This window comes from Bidens hawaiensis, unplaced genomic scaffold (assembly GCF_021521415.1).
Source record: "Bidens hawaiensis isolate Kalapana, Puna unplaced genomic scaffold, B.hawaiensis_p1.1 tig00022925_1, whole genome shotgun sequence".
Lineage (NCBI taxonomy): Eukaryota > Viridiplantae > Streptophyta > Magnoliopsida > Asterales > Asteraceae > Bidens > Bidens hawaiensis.
This window is the reverse complement of record NW_027493589.1, coordinates 200496-228442: the sequence shown is the minus strand read 5'-3', so window position 1 is coordinate 228442 and position 27947 is coordinate 200496. Positions and strand designations below refer to the sequence as shown.

At 35.7% G+C, this 27947-nt stretch overlaps 3 protein-coding genes across 3 annotated transcripts; 2 read left to right on the top strand and 1 right to left on the bottom strand.

Annotated features, from left to right (window-relative positions):
- Positions 1 to 4048: 4048 nt before the first annotated feature.
- Positions 4049 to 17675, bottom strand: LOC143566608 (putative B3 domain-containing protein REM15). The gene is made up of 3 exons (XM_077053262.1): positions 17607 to 17675; positions 17085 to 17495; positions 4049 to 4312 (listed from the first exon to the last, which is right to left on the bottom strand). The coding sequence occupies exons 1-3, from the start codon at positions 17673 to 17675 to the stop codon at positions 4049 to 4051; spliced, it is 744 nt and encodes a 247-aa protein (XP_076909377.1).
- A 1344-nt stretch (positions 17676 to 19019) lies between these two features.
- LOC143566597 (B3 domain-containing protein REM5-like) lies at positions 19020 to 20569 on the top strand. Its single transcript, XM_077053254.1, has 3 exons — positions 19020 to 19147; positions 19223 to 19588; positions 20142 to 20569. Exons 1-3 carry the CDS (start codon positions 19085 to 19087, stop codon positions 20391 to 20393), a joined length of 681 nt encoding a protein of 226 aa, XP_076909369.1. The 5' UTR covers positions 19020 to 19084; the 3' UTR covers positions 20394 to 20569.
- A 1079-nt stretch (positions 20570 to 21648) lies between these two features.
- On the top strand, positions 21649 to 27859 carry LOC143566596 (protein root UVB sensitive 4-like). Its single transcript, XM_077053253.1, has 9 exons — positions 21649 to 22156; positions 23559 to 23705; positions 23789 to 23935; positions 25420 to 25482; positions 25556 to 25632; positions 25732 to 25837; positions 25936 to 26035; positions 26116 to 26333; positions 27494 to 27859. Exons 1-9 carry the CDS (start codon positions 21725 to 21727, stop codon positions 27710 to 27712), a joined length of 1509 nt encoding a protein of 502 aa, XP_076909368.1. The 5' UTR covers positions 21649 to 21724; the 3' UTR covers positions 27713 to 27859.
- Positions 27860 to 27947: the final 88 nt, after the last annotated feature.

Below are 27947 nucleotides of genomic sequence, written 5' to 3'. Positions count from 1 at the left end.
TTATAATAAAACTGAACACTTTATTAATTTTTTAAATAAAGTACTTTTCCAATTTTAAACCCTAATATTATTTTGATATTTGGTAAAAGGAAAATATAAATGGTTTATGTTTGTCCATGAATATAAACTCGTTAGAGAACATATGATATACTTAAATATTTCGTACAATTTGTGTACGTGTGTTTGTTTATAATCTACACTTGTCATTGCAACCCGCCCGCTAAGATTCGAATGGAGTGGATGCCCAAAAAGCGCGGCATTTAGTAACGAGGCAAATCGTTTAAATAAAGAATCATTGTATCACAATTGTTAATGATCATAAATCAAATCGAATCAAGAAATTGCCTAAATGCTGGAATTAGTTTTAATATATCTTACTTCATCCTATAATATATTTTAACGCTTTTATATTATTTTATTTGTTTTTAATATATTTTTTTTGAATTTATATTTTTTTATTGTATGTAAGTTAATAATATACTTATGGTTTGATGATAAATTGTTTCACAAATAAATGAGATGTTATAACCTGGTTTAAAAACTATATGAGTTTGATGAGATCCAAGACCCGTTTATTTTTTACTATAAAATTGGTTTTTTATTTATAAATAATATATATATTTTTGAATAAATCAGATATTAATTTTTAGTATATCTATAGAATTTTTATATCAAATATTTGGTGAGATTAAATTTAATTTAATGAGATGTTATAACCCGTTTAAGAAATATTTGGGTTTGATAAGACTTATACCCGTGCATTCGGGTCAAATGCACGAGAAGCCTCCATTTAAAAATCAAGCAAATCTGGTGACTCCAAAAAAAGAGGAAGCGACCACATCACGTCACATAGGATTTTTGAGTTTTCGTTTATATAGATTATAGATATATTTTAACGCTTTTATATTATTTTCGTTAAACAAATATACATATACCCTTTTTTAAATATATAAAAGAAGACGAATACAATTTTATGATGTATTTATTTCTCTCTGTTTTGATATAAATATTATTAAAAAAACCGTATTATACTATTTATATAAAAATCATTATATCTTATATGACAACATACTAGGAGAAAAAAATTGGAAAGAGATCAAGAGATAAAACCCAAGAGAATATATATAAATATATATATTCTCCATAATCAATTCATTCAGTAGGTTTGAAAAATGGCTTTCAACAAGAAAGATGAAGCATCCTTCTGCAAAATATTACCTAGTGACTCAGAAGAATACCTTGTAACTATATTTATTTATATGCTTCTTGTTTCTAAAACATTTATTTATTTATTTGTTTGTTTATTTATATATATGCATGCATGCATGTTTAATTTGCAGCCAGTGCCATTAGCTTTTGCCAACAAGTATTTGATAAGAGCAAACAACAAGAACACGACACAAACCATCGTTCTCGAAACAAGTTCGGCTGCGACTGACTGGACCGTGACATTCTTACAGCTCGAAGACAGATGTTACTTCCTTGATGGATGGCCGCGGTTCGTTAAAGACAATCGGCTTCAAGTTGGCCATGTTCTTGTCTTTTGGCTTTGTTCTTCGTTGTCTTCTTCTTCAAACCCGAAGTTTCAAGTCTTTATCTATGCACCCGACGGCTGTCTCAAACACCCGACTCAAAAGTGAAACAAGCGAAAGCGATTATTCATGGCTATGATTTTGGATTTTGGGTGTTATTTGTTACAATCTAACTCTTTTTTGTGGTAATTTTAATTATTAAAATTTGGTTTTAATAGTTTTGGTTTGTTTTTTTACAACGTTATACCCGACAGGATACCAATCGTTCATATTGATTTTGCTGTTGTCTGACTTATCAATGAACACCATCAAGGAAAAAACCACTTTTATAGGAAAACACCCAATTGAGTTGAATTTCGAAGTTGAGCCCATAAAGATCTCAGTTCTTAACCATCATCCCAACAAAATACTTGAATCAATTTATATATTGGTATCAATGCTGTAAAAGTAGGATTACAAGGCCAAATACTCTCCGAGTACTCGCTACAAGGTATGCTGTCGATGCGGATTTCTGTAAATCCGCTTAGCTTGTTACTAAGAATCGGTCAAAGGTGGTCAACCTCAGCCAGAATCACGTCTTATCGGTGAACTTGAGCCGATTTTGACTCAAAAAATAAAACATAATTCGTATTTCAATAATATTAAAAACAAAGGGAAAATTCTCAAAATAGCCCTTTGTTAGAGAGAGAAACTAAAAAATAGCCCTAAATTTCATCATATTCCCAAAATAGCCCATTAAATTTGGACTTAGGAGACGAGATCTGGAAAAATCTTTCGGCCAATAAAATTCTGACAAGTGTCAAAATCCGACGGGTTTTTTTAAAATATTGGGGGACCAGTCCATATTTCCGATTAAAAGTTCTTGAAATAAAACAGTCTTTTCCGACGGCTTTTAATGTTTCCTAATGGGTCCCCACAACTTCCAAAAACATGGGAAAATGTGCCTTCAAATTCAGTCTTTCAAGACGCATTTAAGGTGAATTTGTACCAAGAAGACCATAGATTTATAAATATTGTGAGACCCATCCATATTTTTAAACTAAAATTTATTTTACAAAGCTTTCTTGCCAGACAGATTATTTAAGTTTCTTATCTAACCTTACAAATTTTAAAGACATTGAAAAGTGTGTCATTTCATTTTGTCTTTCAAGACACTTACCTGAATAATTTGAACTAAGGGGATCATATTTTTGAAAATATTAAGGTACCCGTCCATATTCTTCACAAAATCTTAATATTAAAAAGTTGTCTTGCCAGACGGGTTATTTAAGTTTCTTATCTCGACCCTATATATTTTGAACTCATGGAAAAATGTGTCATTTCATTTTGTATTTCAAGATACGAATCTTTAAAATTTGTACGAAGGAGACGAGTATGTAGTATATTCTTAGTTGTCCTTCCATATTTTCATTATATCTATCATCTTCATCAATACTTAATAATTTATTCACATATTTTCATCAAATTCTAACTCTTGAATCAAATCATGAAGTTTAAGAGGGGTGATCAAGTGGAGGTTATGGATAAGGTTTAGAGTGGTATGAGAGGATGGTTTAGGGTGGTATGAAGTGTCGGAATAGACGGAATCTCATACTATATTGTCGGTATAGATGGAATATAAATATATTTTGAAGGTCTAGACTAAATTTAAACACATAAGAAATAAACTACAAACTCGTCTTCTTGGAACAAATTCACCCTAAATACGTCTTGAAAGACTGAATTTGAAGGCACATTTTCCCATGTTTTTAAAAGTTGTGGGGACCCGTTAGGAAACATTAAAAGACAGTCGGAAAAGACTGTTTTATTTCAAGAACTTTTAATAGGAAATATGGACTGGTCCCCCAATATTTTTAAAAAACCCGTCGGATTTTGACACTTGTCTGAATTTTATTGGCCTGGGGATTTTTCCAGATCTCGTCTCACCAGTCCAAATTTGATGGGTATTTTGGGAATATCTTGAAATTTATGGCTATTTTTCAATTTATCTCTCCTAAAAGTGCAATTTTGAGAATTTTCCCAAAAACAAATGTCGTTTTTTTAACTAATGATTAGTAATTTTTAGAATATTTTATTATTTAAGAATGTATTTCTTTTATTTATATTGATATTCACCTAGTAAACAAATGATATTCGACATATATATAATATCCAAAAATTAATATGCTTTATATTTACTATGTCCGAGTACTCTCTGAGTACACCCAACTCCCCAGTTGGCCGTCTAACAACTTTTGCAACCTTGATTCGTATAACTAGGGAGGCGCTTACCCTCGCTTCGCTACTTAAAACGTGTTTTATTTACTTTGTTTACACTTCACATTAAGCCATTACAACATTAGTATATCAATAGCAATTTTTAACTTCATTAGCAAAATAAATTACACACACAATATTACAACGTTAAGATGGTTCAAAATATACACATGATTCCTAAAGTTATAACCATAATACAAAAATATGAAGACAGTGAACAACCATTACCCTTTGAGTTCGATTACATCGACTTTAATTAGTTACACCATGTACCCTTCTTCGGCTCTCAGCACCCGAACGCAAAGCAAGTTTGATTTAACATGGTAAAACTCACATATGTTTCCGACTTTTATCTTGTTATCTTTTGTAAAATCACCCCATCGTGCACCCATCTTTGTGACTTGATACGTTCCATACGTATAAGTAAATAGCTTAACGCCCCATGTCCTTCCCTTGTCGTTCCTCAGCCGCACGCTGCTGTAGCCACTGATTCCCGTAGCTTTGACGAAACTGCTCAGCATCGGCTGTCAATAGTAAAAGTTTCAACCTATCATCACTTCTCCAAATAAAAACATTACTCATCATTCCGTAGAACCAAACAAACACAACTAACACATTATCCAAACAAATATCAATAACATATCAATGTGTCATACAACCTTGTGACTAATAAGGCTATGTGTAGTGGAGAGCTATAAAATATAGGGATTTTCGACATATGATGCCACGTCAGCAGATGGATGATTTTCATTTTAGGGGTGGAGTGATGTTGTCGCCCTCCTTCATAATTTTTTATTATTATTTTCATCACACATCCGGCGGCATATCTATACCCCCCCTTTGGTGTTGTAGCCCCTTTACCACCCAAAACTTTCCAGATTTGTCACCCACTACGTTCACTCTAAGGCTATGTGTAGTGGGCTACAAAATGGGACGTTTTTTTGACAGGTGGCAAAAATGAGAGATATGTAGCCCACGGGGCGATGTTGTAGCCCCCAAAGCGCCCCTCCCACCAATAACTGATAACCACGTCATCGTCACTCTTCAACAAGCAGGCGAGAAAGACTCCCCCCCCCCTATCGCCCATTTTGTCGCCCGAGGGGGCGGTGTTCGCGCCCCCTGTTCGCCCAGATTTGTAGCCCATTACATATGGCCTAAGGGTCATGTTACATGGAGAAAATGACCATATGGTCATATGAGGTGCAATTGTGCAAAAATTATACCATTTGTAACTTCAATTAATTTTAATTTTTTTACTACTTATTTTTACCAAAAAGAATAACTGATTTGCTCTTTGACAAAATCAAAAAGCTCATGTGACATTTTTTTTTCTATCATACAACCCCGTATAATGTGACGCTATGATATGATTTCAAAACATACCTTGCACTTACCATTACAATTTTGTGAGATTTCATGAAAACCCTCGTCATCTTATGTTGCATGTTATCCGACAAATTATCTTCGCTTGTGCCTTCTAATTTAACGACGGGTAACTTCCTCTTTCGATTACTATCACCCACATTCGGTTCTTTAAGACAACCGTTGGGTTCGTATACAAAAACTCGAAACACCCAAGTCGAAGAACGAGACGCCAGACTCCAAAACACGAGAAACACACCAATCTGAAGACCATTGTCTTGCATGAACTTTAACCATCCATCCATGAAGTAGTATTTGTCTTTGATCTTTGAGTATTTAACACTCCATTTAAAACCAGATTTGGTCTTGAGAATAACTTTTTGTTTCTTGATGTTACTGTTTTCTAAGTGTTTTTTTGGCAAATGCTGGTGGTAATGGCTGCAAAACAAGATATGTAACCAATGGTTGAATGTGTGTGAATTAACAAGAAATAAAATGGTGTGTATGTGTGTGATAACTGATAAATAATTAAAGATGACTGACAAGAAGGTCTATGGAGTCCCTGAGTAATATCTTGAAGAATGAAGCTTTGCCTTGATTCTTGAAATTCATTTTGATCAATGTAAATGTGAGTTGTGACCTTTGGCTTCCAGCAGGATCTTTCTGTTTGTGTTGATCAATTCTTCATGTAAGTAATATAAAACATGATAAATATTAAACCTATGAACCTGTTACAGCATGAAGAGTAGTAACCGCAGCAGGGTATGATGTAGTCGACATGCTTGTCATCTTGATCGAGTTCTCCTTTAGGATTTGTAGTTAAGGATGGTTAGGGTTCTTGAGAGGAAACCCGGTTTAGAAGAGAGAGGAGGCACACAAAATTGTTATGTGTGTGTGATTAGGTTATGATGTTAATATTTATCTCTCTATATATACACCCAAGGGGAAACCCTTTATTAGTTAATTATAGGTAATATGACCCCAATTACCAAACTAATATATAATAAGGTATATTTTATATTTTAATCTATTATAATATAAATGATTATAATGGCCATATATAAATATATATTATTATATATTATTCTTACATTCTTCCACTTGGCCGAGTAATTATTTATCATGAGTATTAGATAAGCCTGATCAGGAGTTAACACTCATTTTAGTTTTAAACTTAAACTAGAGTAGAGAAATACAGTCATTGAATTGAACATCATCTCAAGACCCCCATTAATCATACTGTAGTCCTTATTTAAAACCTAAGTAGTTATGATCAAAATTTTCAAGTAAGCCCTTCAGAACGTTTGATTTGTATATTAATTCGTCAATATGTCGTTATGCATGCAGAACATATTAAGAGACGTACAAAATCAAAACTGATGAGGAAATTTAATAGTTAATCATTCATAGTATGATATGTAGTTGTGCATAGTCATCAATAACCCGTCATTATTATAAGCGCTTTCATAATATTTATGGGTGAGACTTTTAGTTATCGGATCCTTAAGTATATCATGAATGTACTCGATACGAAAATATAGATTCCTCAATTTGTTTATAAACGAATAATTAATTTCATATTGAATTTTAATGCAGCACCTCTCGAACTGTTATTGTTTGAGAAAACATGGTAGCTGACTTTATCACAATAAGTCTTCAATATATAATTTATATGGAGTTTAATAAAACTTATGAGTCCACTAATAAATGTTCAACAACATTTATTGACAACAGCGTTGTAATTAATCAATATATTATGTCGTTATGAGTTAGGTCGTTGTTATCAGTTCATTATGACTCCTCCATGAGATAGATTTGTCTACTGACATAAGAATATATCCCGAAAATTACATTTTATTATTTCTGAATATGACAAAGTTTAGAGTAATTTACCGGTTTGAATTCTTCTTCTTTTAAATTAAGTCTTTCGTTTCTTTTAAAGATATCTTAGTACTCTTTTAGATGCTTTACATTAATCTAGACATATCTAGTATGTTGCAATTTTGAATAATATCTAAGCGAGTATAGACTTGAACTTATATAAGGCTTCTACTTAATGAAGCATAAGAAAATAATCTATGTGTTCCTATTATCCTCTAAAGTAGAGCAATACTGTTTGTTACATGTGTAAAGAATATCTCTGAGATCTATAATATCAAAGTATGTGTTAACAATGCTTTAACTTATGTAGCATATATTGTCAAAAGAATGTCATCTATATAAGGACAAATATGTTTTTAGTTGCTCCCACTCATTTTGAGGTAGGTACATTAATCCACTTGGTTTTTGATGAAAATAATTGCATAAAGATTTCATCACATTTTGATGTTTGCATTAACCCATATATAGATTTTATTGACTTATAGACTAATGTTCTTTGACCTTCACTTTATAACTTTTAGGTTGTTTTATGAACATATAAATATGTAAGCCGATTGTTAGGGAAAGTTGTTTTAATGTTCATCTAATGTAGCTCTTAACTATTATAAGCTACTAGAACAATATGACCCTTAAAGAAATCTTTTGTAATATATGTAAGAAGATTCTTTGATAATTGGTTTATCCTTGAATATAACCTTTAACAATCAATCGTGCTTCTTATGGTCTTAACGTTTCGTATTGGGATTTAGTTTAGTTATGAACACTCTAAGGTGATTCAACCAAATCTCAAAACGTTATCCTGACTTATGGAGTCAATTATGATTGATGCTAATGGTTTAATTATAAGGGGTAGGATCATTGAACTTTCCAACATCCATTTCAATTTTAGTTAAGGAGGTTACATAATCATCAGTGTTAGTAGGATTTAAAACCTAGATGGCCTCCTGAGTTGATTATTTGGTAATTTTAAAAGTCTCAGTTTTATGGATTAGCTCTTAGTTAGGTTGCTATCATTTTCAGGATTCTAAGTGGGTAAGAGTTGGTGCAGTATGATGTACAAGAGGTGTAATTGGTGTTAAATTTGGAGTAAAATTTAATGACTCTCTTCCCCCCGCCTCTTGTACTTTTAACAAGTCATTATAAGGACTTTCACCGCTCCCACTGACTTTAAAAACCTTTAGGAAATTAGCATGCTTATGGTCAATATTTAAAGACCAATAAATTCTAACAGAAAGCGAGTTAATGATGTAAGTCGTCGTAGTTTCTCTTGTGAGGATTATTTCAGTAAGAAATCGGAGTATGTTCACATTTAAGAAACACCGAAACTTTTGTAATAGTAGTAGTAAATTCTACAGAGATAAGTTTTGATGAAATAGTATTGTGATGGAGCAGTGTCTTGTACAAGATGTGTAATTAAGACAATATCAAGTTTTCACTCCTCCACCTCTTGCAAATCTTGTAAGTTATGATTGAGACACTTAAGGCTCCCACTGATCTTTAATATCTCTAGGAAAATACAAGAGAAGTTTCAATGACGTACATGACGTGGGAATCCATCATATATATGTTAGACTTGATTTGATTCCATTAACGTCCAGATTCCATAATAAACTTAAAGGACATATTTTATTGAAATCATATTAAGTATATATGAACGGATCTCTTTAAGACCGCGGACCATAGAATACTCATTAGATACAAGTTAATAGCATTTTAAATGATAAAAGAATTACCCTTTAGGTATGATGTAGTCGACATGCTTGTCATCTTGATCGAGTTCCCCTTTAAGATTTGTAGTTAAGGATGGTTAGGGTTCTTGAGAGGAAACCCGGTTTAGAAGAGAGAGGAGGCACACAAAATTGTTATGTATGTGTGATTAGGTTATGATGTTAATATTTATCTCTATATATATACACCCAAGGGGAAACCCTTTATTAGTTAATTTTAGGTAATATAGCCCATCAACAATTACTAAACTAATATATAATAAGGTATATTTTATATTTTGATATATTATAATATAAATAATTATAATGGTCATATATAAATATATATTATTATATATTATTCTTACATCTTGTTCTAGCTAGCTATATATATGTAACAATGTAGTAACATTATTACTATAGGGTTTAAAATGAAAGTGAAATAATTTTTTATATTATTAGAATTTTTTGCTTTATTTATTGAAAAACATCATCAATAGTAATGCTTGTTGGATATAATTTCACACTTTAAGTTATAAGTCGGTGAATTTGAGAAATTAATATTGACAAATAGGTCATAGCTAGTCGGTTATTTTTTCTAAATGATTTGTAATTATAATTGATAATGTATTGCCTAGCAAATTATGTTAGTTTATATAAATCGAGTTATGGTTAGACATAAAGAGAATGTGTGCGATACAACCAAGTTAGGGTTCGTCTAGAGATATGCACGATATGTAATTGAGACAGGGGTCATTTAGATGCAACCAAATTAAGGTTCATCAAGAGTCAAACCGAGTTATAGTTTGCGAGTTGTATTCAGCTTTTTGAATTATATTTTCTTATTAATATAAACGAGAGTTAGTCGTTTAATTTTTGTTTGATTAACGATCGGGACTTGAATGTTTAGTTCATAGTTCATATGTTTACATCTATAGTTTTGATTCAAAATAATAATTTAAAGTGACTTATTTTGATAAAAACCAACATATATAATGTTTACTACTTTTGTAACATAAAACAAAATGTAATAGTAAACCAGATTAATGTAGATAATAATGGGAACTCAGCAAAATGATATTTTTGGTTTTTTTTTGGTTAATATATCATATTTAGTCGTTGTAATTAAACGTATATAATTTTATTGATGGCCGGATATAATAAACATAATGAAAAACGTCCCACCAAGGATGCTCTAAGGCATTTTATTGCGTTTTGCCAAACATGGTTAAGGCCTCGTTATATCAGTTAATCATAAATAATCGCTAGTCCCCACCTTGATCATCAATCGACTAGCGATTACTTGTTTACTACAACACTGATGCCAACCAAAACATTGGAGGAACACATTCCAAATCCAAAGATTCCAATTTCTTTGACACTCTAGTCCCATCAAAAACTTTTTTAGTACCAAACCATCTATTGGTGTTTGGGTCATTGTTAAAAGTCTATTAAGATACCTGCCTTACATATTTTCCTAACATGTCTGAAGAAACACTAATCGACCTCGGGCAGATTACGGATAATCTGGGGGTTAAATAGATGTTTCCCACGAGGGTTGTATCCGGCAAGATGGTTATTCTTCCGATGACCTGCAAAACAGACACCGTGAGCTCGTCACTGAGAAGGGGGGGGGGTACCTCCTTGTGACCACCCTCCGGTGTGAGAATCAGACTAGATTGCTCTTGAATATAAGTGTATATTAAGAGAAATGTCTAGAGCAGATATCAGATAATATATGGAGATATAAGATAATGATACCGTTCCAAGGTGTTGGAGTATTTATAGCCGAAGGTAGGTTTCCAAGCAGGTACAGCCGGCTGAATAGTATTCCTGTTCTACCAACTGTGGGCTACGCACGTGCCATGCTGATGGTTGGTGGGTAGGCAGCGGCTGATAGTGACCAGGCCGGCTGTGTACTATTCCTATTCCACCAACTGCAGGCTATGGACGTGCCCCGACAGGGGTTGGTGAGTAGGCAGCGGCTGATAGTGACATAAAGTAGTAGAGCGTGCTGCTCGTCGTACTGTTGTCAGCGAGCTGTCGCTGCTTTGGTCAGATCTTTTGTACTATACCTTGGCAGGTACAGTACAAAAGGTCCTCCAGTAGCGTACGGACTGGCTCATTTGGGCGGGAGTTTTCCCGGCTTTGTGCGGGAGTATTCCCGGCTTGCTCACTCCTTCTTCAGGTGACATTACTGAATTATTTAAGAGTTAGTGTCTTGTGCGTGTAGCCTTGCTGCGCGGGTAGCCTTCCCTGATGGATAGTATCCGTTGCTGCGGAAACAGGCGGAGTACGTCGACCATTGGGAGGCTTTTCCTGCGGGAATAGCTTGCGTACTGCGCTTAAGGACGTCACGTCTCTGAGCATGGTGGGTCCTGCGGATCCAGTTGGTTTTTGCGCAGACGTCCCTCTTCAAGGTGAGTCTTGCGAGTTTAGTCTTTGCGCAGACGTCCTTGAAGGTGAGTCTTGCGAGTCCAACTGCGCAGACGTCCCTCTTTGAGGTGAGTCTTGCGGGTCCAACTGGGCTCTGCTGGGACCTACCTCTTCAAGTCCCCCCAGTCCAATGTTCTTCTCATGAATTGCTAATAAGTGAGGTGAACTTTTGGACTTAAGCAAGGGGTTTTGAAAAGGGTTTAGTTTTAAGGTTTTCCATGGGGATTCTTCCCGCGGAAGTCCTAATGTCACGTGCAGAAATTCCCGACTTTTCTGCTTGATCTTTGGGTATGATGCGGGTAGGTCTGTAACCTCCTCGCAAGTCAGGAGCGTTGAGTTCCAGTTGTGTAGATTCTCCATGAGGTTTTGGTAGTTTTAAACATAGTGATCAATTATGTTAAACAACCAATTCCATCTTGGAGCTTCAAACAATCTAGTTCTCGACGTTCCCGCTATGCGGGGATGTTATTTCCGTTTCCGCAAGCATGGCCCAGAAGATCCTTCTTGGTTTCAATTCCCTGCGGAGTGCTAAGTATGTGAAGGGTTTCGCCTTGACACTGTACCCGCACTCGTCTTATAGTTACTTTACTTCCAAGGTATTCCTGGCTTCAATTCCCTGCGGGTGCTAAGTATGTGAAGGGTTTTGCCTTGACACTGTACCCGCACCCGTCTTATAGTTACTTGGTTGCCGAGGTATTCTTGGCTTCAATTCCCTGCAGATGCTAAGTATGTGAAGGGTTTTGCCTTGACACTGTACCCGCACATGTCTTACGGTTACTTGGTTACCAAGGTAAGGGGGTGTAATTCCTCTTACTTTTGAATCTTTTTGAATCTTTTTGAAATTCGAAGAGTTGGTGAAAGGATAAGAACAGTCCAAAGTGTTGAAACGTCGTCCGACGGTTTCTTCTGACAGTTTCAGGACGTGCAGGAAGTTATGGCGACGTGACAGTATATGGTCGTTCCAGACGCTTTTTCAGGCGCGTGGGCGCGAGTTTTCGGGCGGGTGGGTGTGAAGTTTACGGCGCACGTCCTGTCAACAGCTGTTGCCAGCTTGCTTTTTCCACGTGTCATAGTTTCATTGCACCTGCGTTTTCCTCTCTCTTCCGCATTAAATTCATCGCATTCATTGCGATGAGTATATAAAGGGAGGAGAGGATGCATCTCAACTCATAGTTTCACTTTTCTTCTTCTAAACGATTTCCGGCGAATACTCTAACTTTTCTGTCGATCATTCTTTTGAAATCGTTCTTCTTTACATCCAAGACATGTCTTCTACTCATGATCCTGAGGTTACTGTCGAGAAGTCTGATGTATACCTCGAGAATCCTTCGTCCACGTCGGACAAGGATGACAAGAGTACTGCTGATGAGTACCAGTGTGCTCTTTTCGTCGACGCTTATCAGTACATCGTCAGGAAGTTCATGCTCGAGCCTTTCGAGCCTGAGTTTCCTGGGCCTCATCAGACGGTGTACGATGCCCCCAAAGGCAAGATAGGGGTATATGCTGCGTTCTTCGTCTATGGGAATCTCAGGTTCCCATTGACGAAGTTTGTATACCGTGTTTTGGAAAGACACGGTGTGCACCTGACAGAGGTACACCCAATGGCGATCGCCAAGATCCGCCATTTTGAATGGGTGTCTCATTCTGGGTGTGGAGCCCCATGTCGACCGCCTGATGACCTTCTACTCATGGAGGTGCATCCAAGGCTGGTACACCTTGGTCACCCGGATCAAGGGTTTGAAGATCTGTGCTACCGAGCGCAGTCTTCGGTCTTGGAAGCGGGAGTTCTTCTACATCTCTGCCCGTGTCGTCCCCATAGCGATGACATTCAAGAACGGGAGAGCACTTCCGAGCCTTCACGCCTCCAACTACCAGGAGGCGGAATGGTTTTCCAAGATTTCCCGGATCCAGACTCCGGTTTACCGCTTTGCGGAGTCCGGGATGGTTATGCTCGGGATGAGCCGGGTGTGGAAGGATGCTGGGGCAGAGGCGCCACAGATTCCCATCGTCCTCGAATACGGTTTGAACTCTATCCCTTACGGTATGCTTCATATCTTTTTGCCGATTTAGGGTTTTTCTTCTAACTGTTTCTGTTTATTTTCAAAGGGGAACAACTTGCAGTCTCTCCTGCAGCCGCGGGAGAGCGGTGGTCCCGCTCGGTTGGGTACTCGTGCTCTTGACGAGAATGAGTTGCCCATCCTTGAGCAAACTGCGGATCGGTTTGTGGAGGTCTACCCGCCGGGCCATGAGATACTGAGCGCCACGCGGCCAGGTAAAAAATTATTTAACCCTCGCCCTGTCAATGCTCAAACCTCTGCTGGAATTCCTCTAATTCCTCTAATTAGCTGTTGTCATGATGGCATCCCATGTGGATGGCATGCCGTCTTTACCCGTTAAGGTGCGGATGAGCTCTGGATCTTTCGCGCCCTGGATGAAAGCAGCGCGAACAAGATCTTCGCTAATAGCGCTCAGACTCAGCTTCTTTGAGTTGAAGCGAGTGATGAAGTCTAGCAAAGATTCATCTTCCTCTCGGATGCAGTTGAGGATCGTCCATTGCTCTTCAGTGTACTTTCTTTGTTGACTGAAGTGTTGGCTGAACTTCTGTTGGAAGTCTGCCCAATCGTAGATGTGGTGGACCGGTAGACGGTCAAACCACGCTCTAGCCGCTCCAACCAACGTCATCTGGAACATATAACACCACGTGGGTTCCGTCCAGTTGCTGACGGTTGCCCCCGCTATGAATCTGTTCAAATGATCGTCTGTGTCGGATATACCATCATAAGTGCCGATGTTGGGCATCTGCTTGGCATTCTTCGGGGCGATTGCTTCCGCAATGTCCCTTGCAAACTTGGACGTTCCCGCATTTGCAATAGTTGGTCTAAAGGCTTTGGAGAAGTCACGTGGGTTTCTACCCGCGTTTTTTGGTTTGAAAGTTTCTCCAAAATTCCTTCTCGGTTGGAAGTCCGTTACCTTACGCTTCCCTTTCGCCCTATGGCGAGGGTTTGCGTCGCTGTCGGATTCCTCCTGATCATCCCAGTACTCGCACTCATTGCTCATGTTGAGCTGTTGTCGAGTACCGAATTCGTCAGCCTGTTGGAGTGAAAGTAAGCGTTCATCCAACTCAGCCTGGAATTCCCTTTGTCGTGCTTCCGCCCACGCTTTAACTTGATCAAGTGTTTGGCGGGGGAGCCTCGTCTGTTGTCTTTCCACCTGGGTATTAATGAATCCCAGGGGATGATTGTTTACTGCACTTGCCCCAGCTTGGGTAACCGGGGTAGTGTTCGTAAAATTTACTGCACTTGCCCCGGCTTGAGTAACCGGGGTAGTGTTCGTAAAATTTGTGTATTCGCCGGTGTTCCTCCCAGTAGCTGGGGTTGTGGTTACCGGGGTTTCTTGGTCACTCGCTGGCCTTGGGACCGGAGTAACGTTAACCATCTTTCCAGAAGTTTGAAAAAACTAAGAATAAGTTCTAGCTTTTATGCACGGATGGTGCCAATGAAGAAACACTAATCGACCCCCGGCAGATTACGGATAATCTGGGGGTTAAATAGATGTTTCCCACGAGGGTTGTATCCGGCAAGATGGTTATTCTTCCGATGACCTGCAAAACAGACACCGTGAGCTCGTCACTGAGAAGGGGGGGGGGGTACCTCCTTGTGACCACCCTCCGGCGTGAGAATCAGACTAGATTGCTCTTGAATATAAGTGTATATTAAGAGAAATGTCTAGAGCAGATATCAGATAATATATGGAGATATAAGATAATGATACCGTTCCAAGGTGTTGGAGTATTTATAGCCGAAGGTAGGTTTCCAAGCAGGTACAGCCGGCTGAATAGTATTCCTGTTCTACCAACTGTGGGCTACGCACGTGCCATGCTGATGGTTGGTGAGTAGGCAGCGGCTGATAGTGACCAGGCCGGCTGTGTACTATTCCTTTTCCACCAACTGCAGGCTATGGACGTGCCCCGACAGGGGTTGGTGAGTAGGCAGCGGCTGATAGTGACATAAAGTAGTAGAGCGTGCTGCTCGTCGTACTGTTGTCAGCGAGCTGTCGCTGCTTTGGTCAGATCTTTTGTACTATACCTTGGCAGGTACAGTACAAAAGGTCCTCCAGTAGCGTACGGACTGGCTCATTTGGGCGGGAGTTTTCCCGGCTTTGTGCGGGAGTATTCCCGGCTTGCTCACTCCTTCTTCAGGTGACATTACTGAATTATTTAAGAGTTAGTGCCTTGTGCGTGTAGCCTTGCTGCGCGGGTAGCCTTCCCTGATGGCTAGTATCCGTTGCTGCGAGAACACGCGGAGTACGTAGACCATTGGGAGGCTTTTCCTGCGGGAACAGCTTGCGTACTGCGCGTAAGGACGTCACGTCTCTGAGCATGGTGGGTCTTGCGGATCCAGTTGGTTTTTGCGCAGACGTCCATCTTCAAGGTGAGTCTTGCGAGTTTAGTCTTTGCGCAGACGTCCTTGAAGGTGAGTCTTGCGGGTTCAACTGCGCAGACGTCCCTCTTTGAGGTGAGTCTTGCGGGTCCAACTGGGCTCTGCTGGGACCTACCTCTTCAATGTCTGATCACCAAGATAGATGAGAGATCTCATAATGTTCAAAACAATAAGATAACCATTTAAACTACATAAATCAAAGTTAACATGGGTTCAAAATAGTTAAAACCAAAACCCAAAAGAAGAGCACAATGAGAAGGCTTTGACCAACGACCATTACCCTTTGACTTCGATTAGATCGACTTTGGTTACACAATGTTCCCTTCTTCGGCACTAAGCACCCGAACATGAAGCAAGTTCAATTCAAAATGGTAAAACTCACATATGTTTCCGACATTTATCTTGTTATCTTTCCTAAAAGCACACCACCCTCCGCCCATCCTCATGATCTTCTGTCGTCCATGCATAAAAGTAATTAGCTTAACGTCCCATTTCATTCCCTTGTCGTTCCTCAGCTGCACGCTGCGGTAGCCGCTGATTCCCGCAGCTTCAGCGAAACTATTCTTCATCGGCTGTCATAAGTAAAGGCTTCAATCTTTAATCCCTTCTCCAAATAAAAATATTACTCATATATATATCTAAACATTGCTTATCATTTCCTAGAGCAAAATAACCAGGGATGCATGGCCACCCATCTTATTTTTTAGTGTTATTTGTATGTGAAAAACCCGATCAACATCTTTCTTTAAAACTGGTGTTAAGCCTCCTTATCCCCTCCCTAAGGATAAACTAAGGTCTACCACTATTTGCAACGCAACCGCACGATGTGGTGACCTGGCTTTCATGATCAGCTTCCACACATAACCATGAACGGCTGCCCGTCATTTAATTAATCTAATTATTATTTCTTGTCTCGGTCACAAATAAATAAATTTTATTAATAAGTAAGGTAAAATTGGGTATGGTGTGTCGTAGGTAAATATGTGTTTATATAAAAATGGGTAAAAAATTTGATGTGTCTGTATGTGGGAAAAATGATTTGCAATTTTAAGAACAGCCTTATACAAATATCTAAGTTGTCAACAGTCAATATATATGTATGTGGGAAAAATGAGTTGCAACGTTAAGAACAGTCTTATACAAACATCTAAGTTGTCAATATATTTGTATGTGGGAAAAATGAGTTGCAACGTTAAGAACAGCCTTATACAAACATCTAAGTTGTCAATATATTTGTATGTGGGAAAAATGAGTTGCAACGTTAAGAACAGCCTTATACAAACATCTAAGTTGTCAATATATGCATCAGACGGTCTAGTAACTAATACGGGTCATATGAGGTACAAATTATACAGTTAGTAACTTCATATATATAAAACATAGATCTGATAATTAACAAAATCAAACGACTCGTGTGACCAATATATAGTATATGCTATAGGTTTAGAGATGATTTAAAAACATGTACTTACCATTACAGAATAGTTAGATTTCCTTAAAACCCTCGTCATGATCTTGTGCATATTTTTCGATGAATCATCATCTCCTTCTTCTAGTTTAACAACGGGTATCTTTCGCTTACGATTACTTGCACATGCATTAGAGGCAGCCGGTTCTTTAAGACAACCATTGGGTTCATAGACATAAACTTGAAACACCCGAGTCGAAGAACGAGACGCCAGACTCCAAAACACGAGAAACATACCCACATGCAGACCATTGTCTTTCATGAACTTTAACCATCCATCCATGAAGTAGTATTTGTCTTTGATCTTTGAGTATTTAACACTCCATTTAAAACCAGATTTGGTCTTGAGAATAACTTTTTGTTTCTTGATGTTACTGTTTTCTAAGTATTTCTTGGCAAATGCAAGTGGTAATGGCTGCAAAACAAGATATATAACCAATGTTTGAATGTGTGTGAATTAACAAGAAACAAAATAGTGTGTGTGTGTGTGTGTGTGTGTGTGTGATAACTGATAAAGATGACTGACTAGACGGTCTATGGAGTCTCTGAGTAATATCTTGAAGAAGGAAGCTTTGCCTTGTTTCTTGAAATTCATTTTGATGATTGGATTATTGTGACTTTTAGTTTCCTACAGTAATAATCTTTATGTCTTGTTCTATATGTACATGATTGGAGGGTTTAAATTGGAGTTTGTTTTATTTATTGAAATAGACTATCAATGGTGATGTTACTATATCTATAGTTTTGATGCAATATAAAAATTTATGTTACTTATTTTTTTTTTTGAACGGCCAACTAAGTAACGCCGGGTACCCCGTAAGCGGCCCTCATTGGCTAAAGGTAGCCCGAGTCGGCCACTAGTCCGGACGGACGGAACCCCTAGCGGTCCACCTGTTGAGGGATTCACCGGATAAAACCCGACCCCCACGCCCGCCAAACGGCACGACCGCGAGGAGCCGGTAAAACCGGGTGAGATCAGGACTCGAACCCTGGCAAGCCAGGGTCATCCCTCATATCTCCCATATAAGTTGGTGGTAGTGAGGTTTGATCCCCTACCTCTCACTTGTAAAGTGAGTCTCTACCATTGAGCCACAACCAACTTATTATATGACTTATTTTGATAAAAACCTATAGAATATATAATGTTTACTAATTTTGTAACTTTAACGAAAATGTAATAGTATAGCCAGACTGATTGATCGATGTAGATAATGGGAATTTTGCAAAATAATGTTTTGTAAATAAATTAATATTGGCAAACATATTATTAGACCATCCATAGTGGTGGTGGGGAAACGCGGGCCAAAACAAACATCCCCACAATGCTTTCACTACGCTTGGTCGTGTTAGGAATATATAACAAACTAGCAAAAAGTTAGAATGTTACAATGAGTACTCTGAGCATTTATAAAAGTGACTACGTACTATTACATATCACACCAAATTGTTGTGCATCTAGCAGGAATTATTGAACCTACAAATTTGTCAATTATAAGTTGGGTGATTTAACCATCAGGTCATGCATGCTTAACGACTTATAGTGAATGACCAGATTCCAATACATATAAAACTACACCATAATCCCATCTAAGGAACACATTGCCCCGATTTTTATCAATAAAAAACGAGGTCATCTTGATTCATTGGATAATTTTATGAAGTGTTGTTGACCTCAATAAAAAACGAGATCACAGTTATGACATGATGACCGGCAAACGTTCAATTCAAACTCTAAAGTCATTGTGAATCCATTAAATTGATATAATTCGGCCCAAATAAGATAAAGAAGTTCTTCAAATTTAAAAAGTTTGATAGGTTAAAAATAAAAAATTCTCAAATCTAATTATTTCAACTTAAAATACATAATATGATAATAAATAATTATACAACCATATATATATATGTGTCACTTCAAACTCAAAAGTCTAAAGTACAACCATTTCGTCATCTGACACCCATTACGTGCATCCTATCTCATCATCATCACTCTCCTCCGCCGTCACAATGCCGCCACACCGGAATCCACGTCACTTCGTCAGATTCATCACCTCCGACCAAACCAGTCTCGTAAGTGTTCCTCATATATTTTCAGCACTCCTTTTATATCACCATTAACACTTATGTTATAAACTTTTAATACAGAAAATACCCAAACAGTTCATCAAAGACAACCGAAACCAAATATTATTAAACCCCGTGTTGTTAATAGTTTCCGACGACAAGGTTTGGCCGGTGGGGTGGACGGTCACCGGTGACGGTAAGGTTTGGTTGCAGAAAGGCTGGTTGGAGTTTAGTGAATATTATTATTTGAAGTTTGGACATATGTTACGTTTTAAACATCTTGGCAAATCTATTTCTCATGTTAAAATATTTAACCCGAGATATGAAGAAGTGTGTAAATTTCGACCTGATATTCCCGAATCGAGTAAACAAATAGTCGAGTATCAACCGGATAGCAGGTGTTTCTCGGTGACTGTTAGAGATTCTTACTTGCAATCTTCATGGCTGGTAATAGTTCTTAGTTTGGGGTTGTTGATTTATTATTATTATTATTATTATTATTATTATTATTATTATTGTTGTTGTTGTTTAGGAGCGACATCTTATTAATATTTACTATTTTCATGTTGTTATTGATATTAACAAAGAATATTTATATATTGATCGAGAAGAATAATTCACAATATCCATAATGTACATATACATACGTGTAAAAAAAAAGTAACTGTCAAATACAGTTATATGAGGTATTACATATCTTGTTTATAACAATTATTGTTATTATTATAAGTATTGTTATTATTGTTAATACTAATAATAACTATAATAATAGTAATATTAATAAAAAAATGAAGAATAAGATGTCATTTTGAAAATAATAATAACAAAATATTTTTTTTAAAAACTTATTCATGTAATTGTTTTGTTTTGTGTTGTGTTGCTAGTTCGTGCTTACTAAATTTCCGTCGTTATAAAAAATAATAAAAGCGCATTATTATTAATTCTTTTGTCATTTTTATGATTATTATTACTTATTATTATAATTATTATATTGTTGCAGTACGTACCGGTTAAATTTTGTAGAAGGTATTTGACTGGTTATAACAAGCGTGCAAAGTGTGTTCTTGAGACGTCACATGGGGGAAGATGGGGTGAAGTTGATTGCATGGTGTTCGAGTCTTTTGGGAAGTTATGTGGTCAAAACTGGAAGAAATTTAGCGACGAGAATCGTTTGGGTGTTGGTGATGTTTGTGAGTGTGAGTTGATAAGTGCTGTTGAAAAGGTCATGAAGGTCACCATCTCTAAGGCATGATGAAACGGTTCGAGAAAGTTGGTGTAGAACTGTAGATGGCTTTAGTTTTGGGTGTAATGTGTTATGATCCAACTGTTTTTGGGTATGATTTTGGCCTTTTGGGTGTAGTGTGTTACAATCTTTTGTGTGTGGTTTGTGATATATATTGTACCAGTTTGTATATGAATATGAATCTATGATCACCAAGTTACTTTTGGTGTTGTGAACTTGTGATGATGTTTAACTTAATGGGTTTGAGGTTTATGGGGTTGTGTTTAGGTTTGAACGTAGGAGTACTTGGGGTGTTCCATGAACTACCCGATCAAACCAATTGACATCTAATATTTTACTTGTGTGTTCTTCGGGTTGTCAACACTTTTCATTCGGTAATTTCCCATACTACATACCGAAAATCCAATATGAGGGATTGGTGGTGGTGTAGCCAAAGAAAACCAACTAACCCCGAGCCGTGACAACCCCCCACCCCCGATCAAACCAATCGACATCGCATATTTTAATGTTTTTTTATCAATAAAAAGTTTTAACTTACTTATTATTGAATATTAAGTAATTGTTTTAAACCTAGGTAATCTTGTTTATATTATAAAATTAAAAAAAGTTAGAACAATAACAACTGATGTTTGTTTTAAAATAAAAAAATGAAGGGTGGTGATGTGACGTTGAAATGAAACGAATTTGAGAATGAAGAAAACATTCCGTGGCTGAGTTCATGCTCATCTCAGCTCATTTACACCACAATATTCGAACCAAAAGTGTGTTAGGTTCCTGTATTATCTAATACGTCACAAAGTTGCATGACACAAAATACTACACCGCTAATTAGAAACATGCTTAAGTCAGTTCACTCTCAAATCATACTATAACCAAATGCATTGGTTATTGGAAACTTCATACCAATTGATTGTGTGATAGTCGGTTTCAGTTATCGGTTAATTCTATATATTTGGTTTTGACTTTCGATTAAGTCCAAGGATAAAAGTTAGATTCTCTTGGGGATGTGAAGTAGTGGAAAGAAGTGTGAGATATCTAGTTCGATCTTGAGGGCGTCCGAGTTTTATCACCAATGAACTTTTTAGATGGGTGTGTTTTCCAAAAACTAAAGATAATTTGAATATGTTTAAGAGTTCAATAAGACTGGGTCGAACTAACTTATAGCGACCTTTAGTCATTTGGTCACCCGGTTACACATATATTTAGATTCTCTGAATTATATAATAATATTATTTCCTCTCTCAAAAAAACATAGATTCTTCTTCATCACCGAAAAGCCATCCATGAAACCCCTTAAACCCTAATCCACAAATCTTCAAACTCTCTTCAAATTCACTCTCATGCAATCCAATTTTCACATACCCACTTCAAACCCATCAATCAAATGGCAAACCCACCACAAATTCCAACCATTTACTCCAATTAAACAAAACCCCTGTTCCAAAACCATCCTAAAACCCCCAAATTCATTACAAACACCACTCCAATTCGAATTCCAGCTCGAACCCACTTCACCAAAGATGCTTCCAGTTGTAATTAAACGGTCGGATGGTGTTTCTAGGTACATTTGGGACGGTAAAGACTTGAACTTGGTTTCGATTGACCGAAAGCGGGGTTCGGTGAGTACGTTTGGTGGTTTGGGAGATGGGGTTTGGAGATTATTGAGGAATTTGTTGGTTCCGAGAGAAGTTAATGAGAGTTATTTGGAGTATGTGAAGTGGAAGTGTTTGCATAGGGTGTTTAGTTCTGCACTTCAAGTGCTTGCTACACAGGTATGATATTATTATATTAATCTTCAATTGAGTTAGAATATAATAGTTTTTTAGTGTAGTTACTACACTGTAGTAACAAGATTGAAACTAAAAGATTGTGTTTTTTAGTGTAAATGTTACAAGATTGATGTTAAAAGATTATATTTTTAGTGCATGTAACAAAATTGATGTCAAAACAAAGTATTTCTTAGTGCATGTAGCAAAATTGATGTCAAAACACAATATTTTTAGTGCATTTAACAAAATTGATGAGAGTTATTTGGAGTATGTGAAATGAAAGTGTTTGCATGGGGTGTTTAGTTCTGAACTTTAGGTTCTTGGTACACAGGTATGATGATGTTAATCTGAAATTGATTTGGAATGTAATAGTTTTTTTTAGTGTAGATGTAACAAGATTGATGTTAAACGATTGTGTTTTTTAGTGTAAATGTAACTAAATTAATGACAAAAGTAGTGCATGTAACAAATTTGATGTCAAAAGGCAATATTTTATAGGGCATGTAGCAATAATTGATGTCAAGGGATAAAATTTATTTGTGCAAATGTAAGAAAGTTAATGTCAAAACACAAAATATATTAGTGAAATTGTAACAAGTTGATGTCAAACCACATTATTTGTTAGTGCATGTAACAGACTGGATGTCAAAACACTTTTTTAGTCAAACTGTAACAAAATTGATGTCAAAATACATTTTTTAGCAGATGTAACGAAATTGATGTCAAAAACACAATATTTTTTTAGTGCAAATGTAACAAATTGATGTAAAAACACAATATTTTTTAGTGCAAATGTAACAAAATCAATGTCAAAACAAGATTGATGCTAAAAGACTGTATTTTTTAGTGTAAATGTAACAAGACTGATGCTAAAAGACTGTATTTTTTAGTGCATGTAACAAAATTGATGTCAAAAGACAATATGTCTTTGTGCATGTAACAAAAATGATATCAAGACACAAAATTTATTTGTGCATGTAGCAAAATTGTTGTCAAGACACAAAATTTATTTGTGCAAATGCAACAAAATTCTTTTTAAAAGTCAAAACACAATGTTTCTTTGTGCATGCAACAAAGTTGATGCCAAAACACAATTAGTGCACGTGTAACAAAATTGATGTCGAGACACAAAATTTATTAGTGCAAATATAACATAATTGATGTTAAAATACAATATTTTTAGTGCAAAGTAACACAATTGATGTTAGAACACTATAATTTATTGCAAATGTAACAAAATTGATGTCGGAACACAATATTTTTTTAGTGCAAATGTATCAAAATTGATGTCAAAACACAAGATTTTCTAGTGAAAGTGTAACAGAATTGATGTCAGGATCCATATGCTTCTAATTGTATGAATAAAAGCGTCATAATTGACTAATAAATATGGGTTTGATATTAGGCAATGTTCAGGGCTATTGGAATCGGATATGCGCGTTCGCTTCCATCTGCAGCAGCGCTAAATTGGGTGTTGAAAGACGGTCTTGGGCGGTTAAGTAGGTGTATCTATACGGCCAGCCTTGCATCAGCTTTTGATACAAATTTAAAGGTATTTGAAAACAATTAAAATTTTTTTTTGAAATGTGGTGTAAGTTGTATGAAAAATTTGATGTTATTTTTATTTGATTGAAGAGGGTTAGGTTCTCGACATCGGTTGTTTTTAGCTTGAGCATTGGAGTTGAGTTGATGACTCCTGCTTTTCCACAATACTTTTTGCTTCTTGCATCAATAGCTAATATTGCTAAGCAGATTAGCCTTGCGTGTTACCTTGCAACCGGTGTAAGTTAAATCTTTCCACTTCTAAATGCTTCAATATGTAACCACTTTTAAGTAGAACACTGTGAGAACCATAGTTATCAAATGCGGTAAGCGCTCGAAAGCGTTGAGGCTGGGCCTAGCGTCCAGGCGATAAGCGCAAAAAAAGCGCCTGGTTTAAAAAAAAAGCGCACATTAAAATAACAAATTTTTTAACTAAAATAGAACATCTTAATAAGAAAACATGCATTCATTCTTGAAATAGTTCATAGAACAACCAAAATCCAAAACATGAAGTACGTCTTAATAATTAGAAAAACCTAATCATTAACACATATGTCATAATATCCAGTAATTCAACAACTCAAAAAGCATTCATTTTAACTGTCAAGAACAACAATTAGATCCATTAACACAGTTATCATAATATCCAGATTTCCAAAAATTAAAAAACTAAAACCTAATTACAAATTCTGAATATTTTAATCATTTAGTAACTGAAGTCAAATGATATTTAATACGCATGGGAAATTTGGGAAAAGATTGAGGTGCTTTAATAGTGGATTTATAGGTACTCTTAGAGAATAGGAAAATGTTGTTTAAATGATATTTAACATGCATGGGAAGTTGGGATAATATTAATGGCGCTTTAAATATCTGAGTCATGCAAGTCGCATTTAATGCGCCTGGCGCTTTAAATGCGCTTAAGCGCAAAAGGCGCTCGATTTTAACAACTATGGTGAGAACCATATAATACAGTTGCATGTAGTGCTTGATAGATAAGCTGTTACATAATTGTCAAATGTGTTACACTTAAAACAATAAGTACAAGTATTTATGCGGTTCTTGCAAACGTCCTGTGTGTGTGTATGATATATTAACATAGAAAATGATGATAATGAGACCCTTTCTAGTGATGTCCATTGAGGTTCTTGTTTTCTTATATTTAATGATTTAAAAGAAGTATTTTTTTAAACTTTGAATATACATATATGTGTGTGTGTAGGATCAGGATCATTTCAGAATTTCCAAATAGTTTAAGAACTTCAAAACTCCTAACAACCAATCAAATTATTCATTTATTTTATATACTTTATTATATGACGGTAGTTTTGTCATTTATTATATGTAATTTTATGATTACATATATATAAATTGGTTATTAAACATATATAAATTGCTTATTACACATATACATAATCACATTTTTTTTATCATATTTGACTTTAAATGACAAAATTACAAAATTACATATTATAAATGACAAAACTACCCTCTAATAATATAAATATAAAAAAAAATGATTGGTTGTCAGGAGTTTTGAAGCTCTTAGATTATTTGGAGTTTCAAAGAAATCCATGTATATATATATGTATGTGTGTGTATGTACGCTTGAATTTATCATAGAAAATTATCTTATCGAGAACCTTGTGTAATCCAATGAAATGCTTGTTTTATTGAATCTATTGGATTTATTAGAAAGTTTAATTTATTATTTGAACTGGCAGACGGCTGTGCATCGAAGCTTTGCAGTGGCAGATAACCTTGGTGAAGTTTCCGCGAAGGCACAGGTTGATTCACATTTCACTTGTGGCTTTCCTCATTCTTAGCATTTACATATCATTAACATATTTCTTGTTATAGATTCAAACAGTGTGCTTTGACAACCTCGGTCTTATGCTGGCCGCAGCCTTAAATATCATATTAAAAAACAATCAAAGGTTCGTGTAATCGTGTTCAACACCAAACATTTATTAACTTCAAAACCCTTTTAAAAAGTTCACATTTTGACTTAAAATAACTCTTCTTTATTTCAATAGATTACAAGCAAGTTTGCCTTTTGTTGTATGCCCGATTTTCACAGCCGTTGATCTTTATGGAATATATCAGAGCTTGAAACACGTACATTTGCAAACATTAACTAAGGTTAGACAAAGTTTCAAACTTTCAATCACTAGAAGCTTTTATAACATATGTTTATTGTTTAGTAAACCAGTATCTTATTTTCTAAGTTTGATGTTTAGGATAGGTTAGAGATGATTATAGATACATGGATTCAATATCAATATGTCCCGTCACCAGCAGAAATAAGTAAACGGGAAGGAATTAATTTCATACCGAAAGGTTAGTTTTGTCATTTGTGACTATAAAGATGTGACGTTAAGCTGGTTTAGAACGTTAAAGTGTTAATTTTTTAATTTTAGGGAGAATAAAATGGCCTATAAGGATTGGTGGCTTGAATCCTAGAAGCCAGATGCCGAAGGTATCAATGATGGCGATGCAATCTTTATGTAAAGACGATTTTTACTTTGTATGCACGGAGGTCTGCTTTCACGGATTTCAAAGAACCGAATCGCAGGGTATTCTTGTTTGTTTACGTGAAGGTGCAAGCACCACATATATCATCATGGGTCTTTTACAGGTTCAAAACTATCTTTAAACTCACAAAACATCACATTATAGGGGTGTAAACGAGCCGAGCCCAAACTTGTCTAGGCTTGAGCTCGGTTTGTTTAACTTACAAGAACTCGAGCTTGGCTTGTTTCGAGCTTTTTTTCTAAAGCTTGTGCTTGGTTCGTCAATAGTTTTTCAAGCTCAGGCTCGGCTTAATTATAATTTATTAATTAATTTAAATACATTTTTGAGTATTTTGGTCATATATTTTGTATATATTTTGTATATATAAGTATATAACATAATATGCATTATCTAGTTTTTTACGATAATTTTAAATGTAATAATTTATTATTACAAAAATATATATTTAATATATTAAACAAAGTGTATATAAATAAGTTTATATTAAATGGGCTTGTGCTCGGCTCGTGAGTAGTTTTGCAAGCTCAAGCTCGGCTTAATTATATATTTTATTATTAAATTTAAATACATTTTTGAGTATTTTGGTCATATATTTTAATTATATTTTGTATATATAAGTATATACCATAATATGCATTATCTAGTTTTTTTACGATAATTTTAAATGTAATAATTTATTATTACAAAAATATATATTTAATATATTAAACAAAGTCTATATAAATAATAGGCTTGTTTAGGTTTGCGAGCAACTCGATAAGTGACGCTTAGGCTCGGGCTCGTTTATTAAATAAACTTATTTTTAGGCTCAAGCTCATTTAGCTTATGAGAGCTTGAGCCCGAGCTCAAGATCGTCTCGATTCATCTCTATTTCTGAAGCTCGATCTTTGCTCGTTTATTATTATTATTATTATTATTACTATTATTATTATTTGTTTATTATTTAATAATATTTGCTATTCTTATCGTTACTCTATATATTAATAATAATAATAATAATTTTGTAAATATATATCTAGTATATTAAATGAAAATTATATGATTAATTGGCTCGTTGAGGTTAGTGAGACGGTTCGGGCCCATTTATTTAAACAAGCTTATTTTTTAGGCTTAAACTCGTTTCAAACTTTTGCCGAGTCGATCTCGAGTAGCTCACTAGCGTCTTGGCTTGTTTACGCCCTTTATTTATCCAAGCATTAAAAAAGATGATATTTATTCGATTTGCATAATAATAACCACCTTTGGAATATGTTTGTGGTACAGGCATGCTATATCCGTGAGCGGTTACAACAAAAGACCAAGTTTTTGGAAGACTGCGATGTTTCAAATCAGGACTGGTTAAAACTAGCGAAAGATTGCAAGCAGTCCGCAAGAGAAGATATGGAGTTGCTGCATGAAAAGATGATTGGACTAGGTTGGACTTGTAAAAATATTTTGTTGAGCACAGATGAACAAACCAGGTTTAGTTTTATAGACGACTAAATATAATATTACCCGAGCGGTAAAAAGTTATGAAATAGGATGAAATGTATTAACAAGTTCGGTTTTTAACGTTTTTTGATTCTTTGTTAATGGTAATGAAGGATGATAAATGTAAGTAAGATGCTTGCTACAATTTTTATATCAACAAGAAACAGATAGATTCTACATTGTATATGTTTTTATACAATGAACATGGTTGAAACTTCAAGTTTTTGAAAATTTAGAGTTGTAATGA

Coding starts and splice junctions, on each gene's coding strand:
- LOC143566596 (XM_077053253.1), top strand. CDS start 21,725: ATGCAATCCAATTTTCACATACCCACTTCAAACCCATCAATCAAATGG. Junction 23,936..25,419: donor CGTGTTACCTTGCAACCGGT/GTAAGTTAAATC, acceptor TTGAACTGGCAG/ACGGCTGTGCATCGAAGCTT. Junction 25,483..25,555: donor AAGTTTCCGCGAAGGCACAG/GTTGATTCACAT, acceptor TTCTTGTTATAG/ATTCAAACAGTGTGCTTTGA.
- LOC143566608 (XM_077053262.1), bottom strand. CDS start 17,675: ATGAATTTCAAGAAACAAGGCAAAGCTTCCTTCTTCAAGATATTACTC. Junction 17,496..17,606: donor GAGACTCCATAGACCGTCTA/GTCAGTCATCTT, acceptor CTTGTTTTGCAG/CCATTACCACTTGCATTTGC. Junction 4,313..17,084: donor AATCTAACTATTCTGTAATG/GTAAGTACATGT, acceptor TACTATTGACAG/CCGATGCTGAGCAGTTTCGT.
- LOC143566597 (XM_077053254.1), top strand. CDS start 19,085: ATGCCGCCACACCGGAATCCACGTCACTTCGTCAGATTCATCACCTCC. Junction 19,148..19,222: donor CCTCCGACCAAACCAGTCTC/GTAAGTGTTCCT, acceptor CTTTTAATACAG/AAAATACCCAAACAGTTCAT. Junction 19,589..20,141: donor ACTTGCAATCTTCATGGCTG/GTAATAGTTCTT, acceptor ATATTGTTGCAG/TACGTACCGGTTAAATTTTG.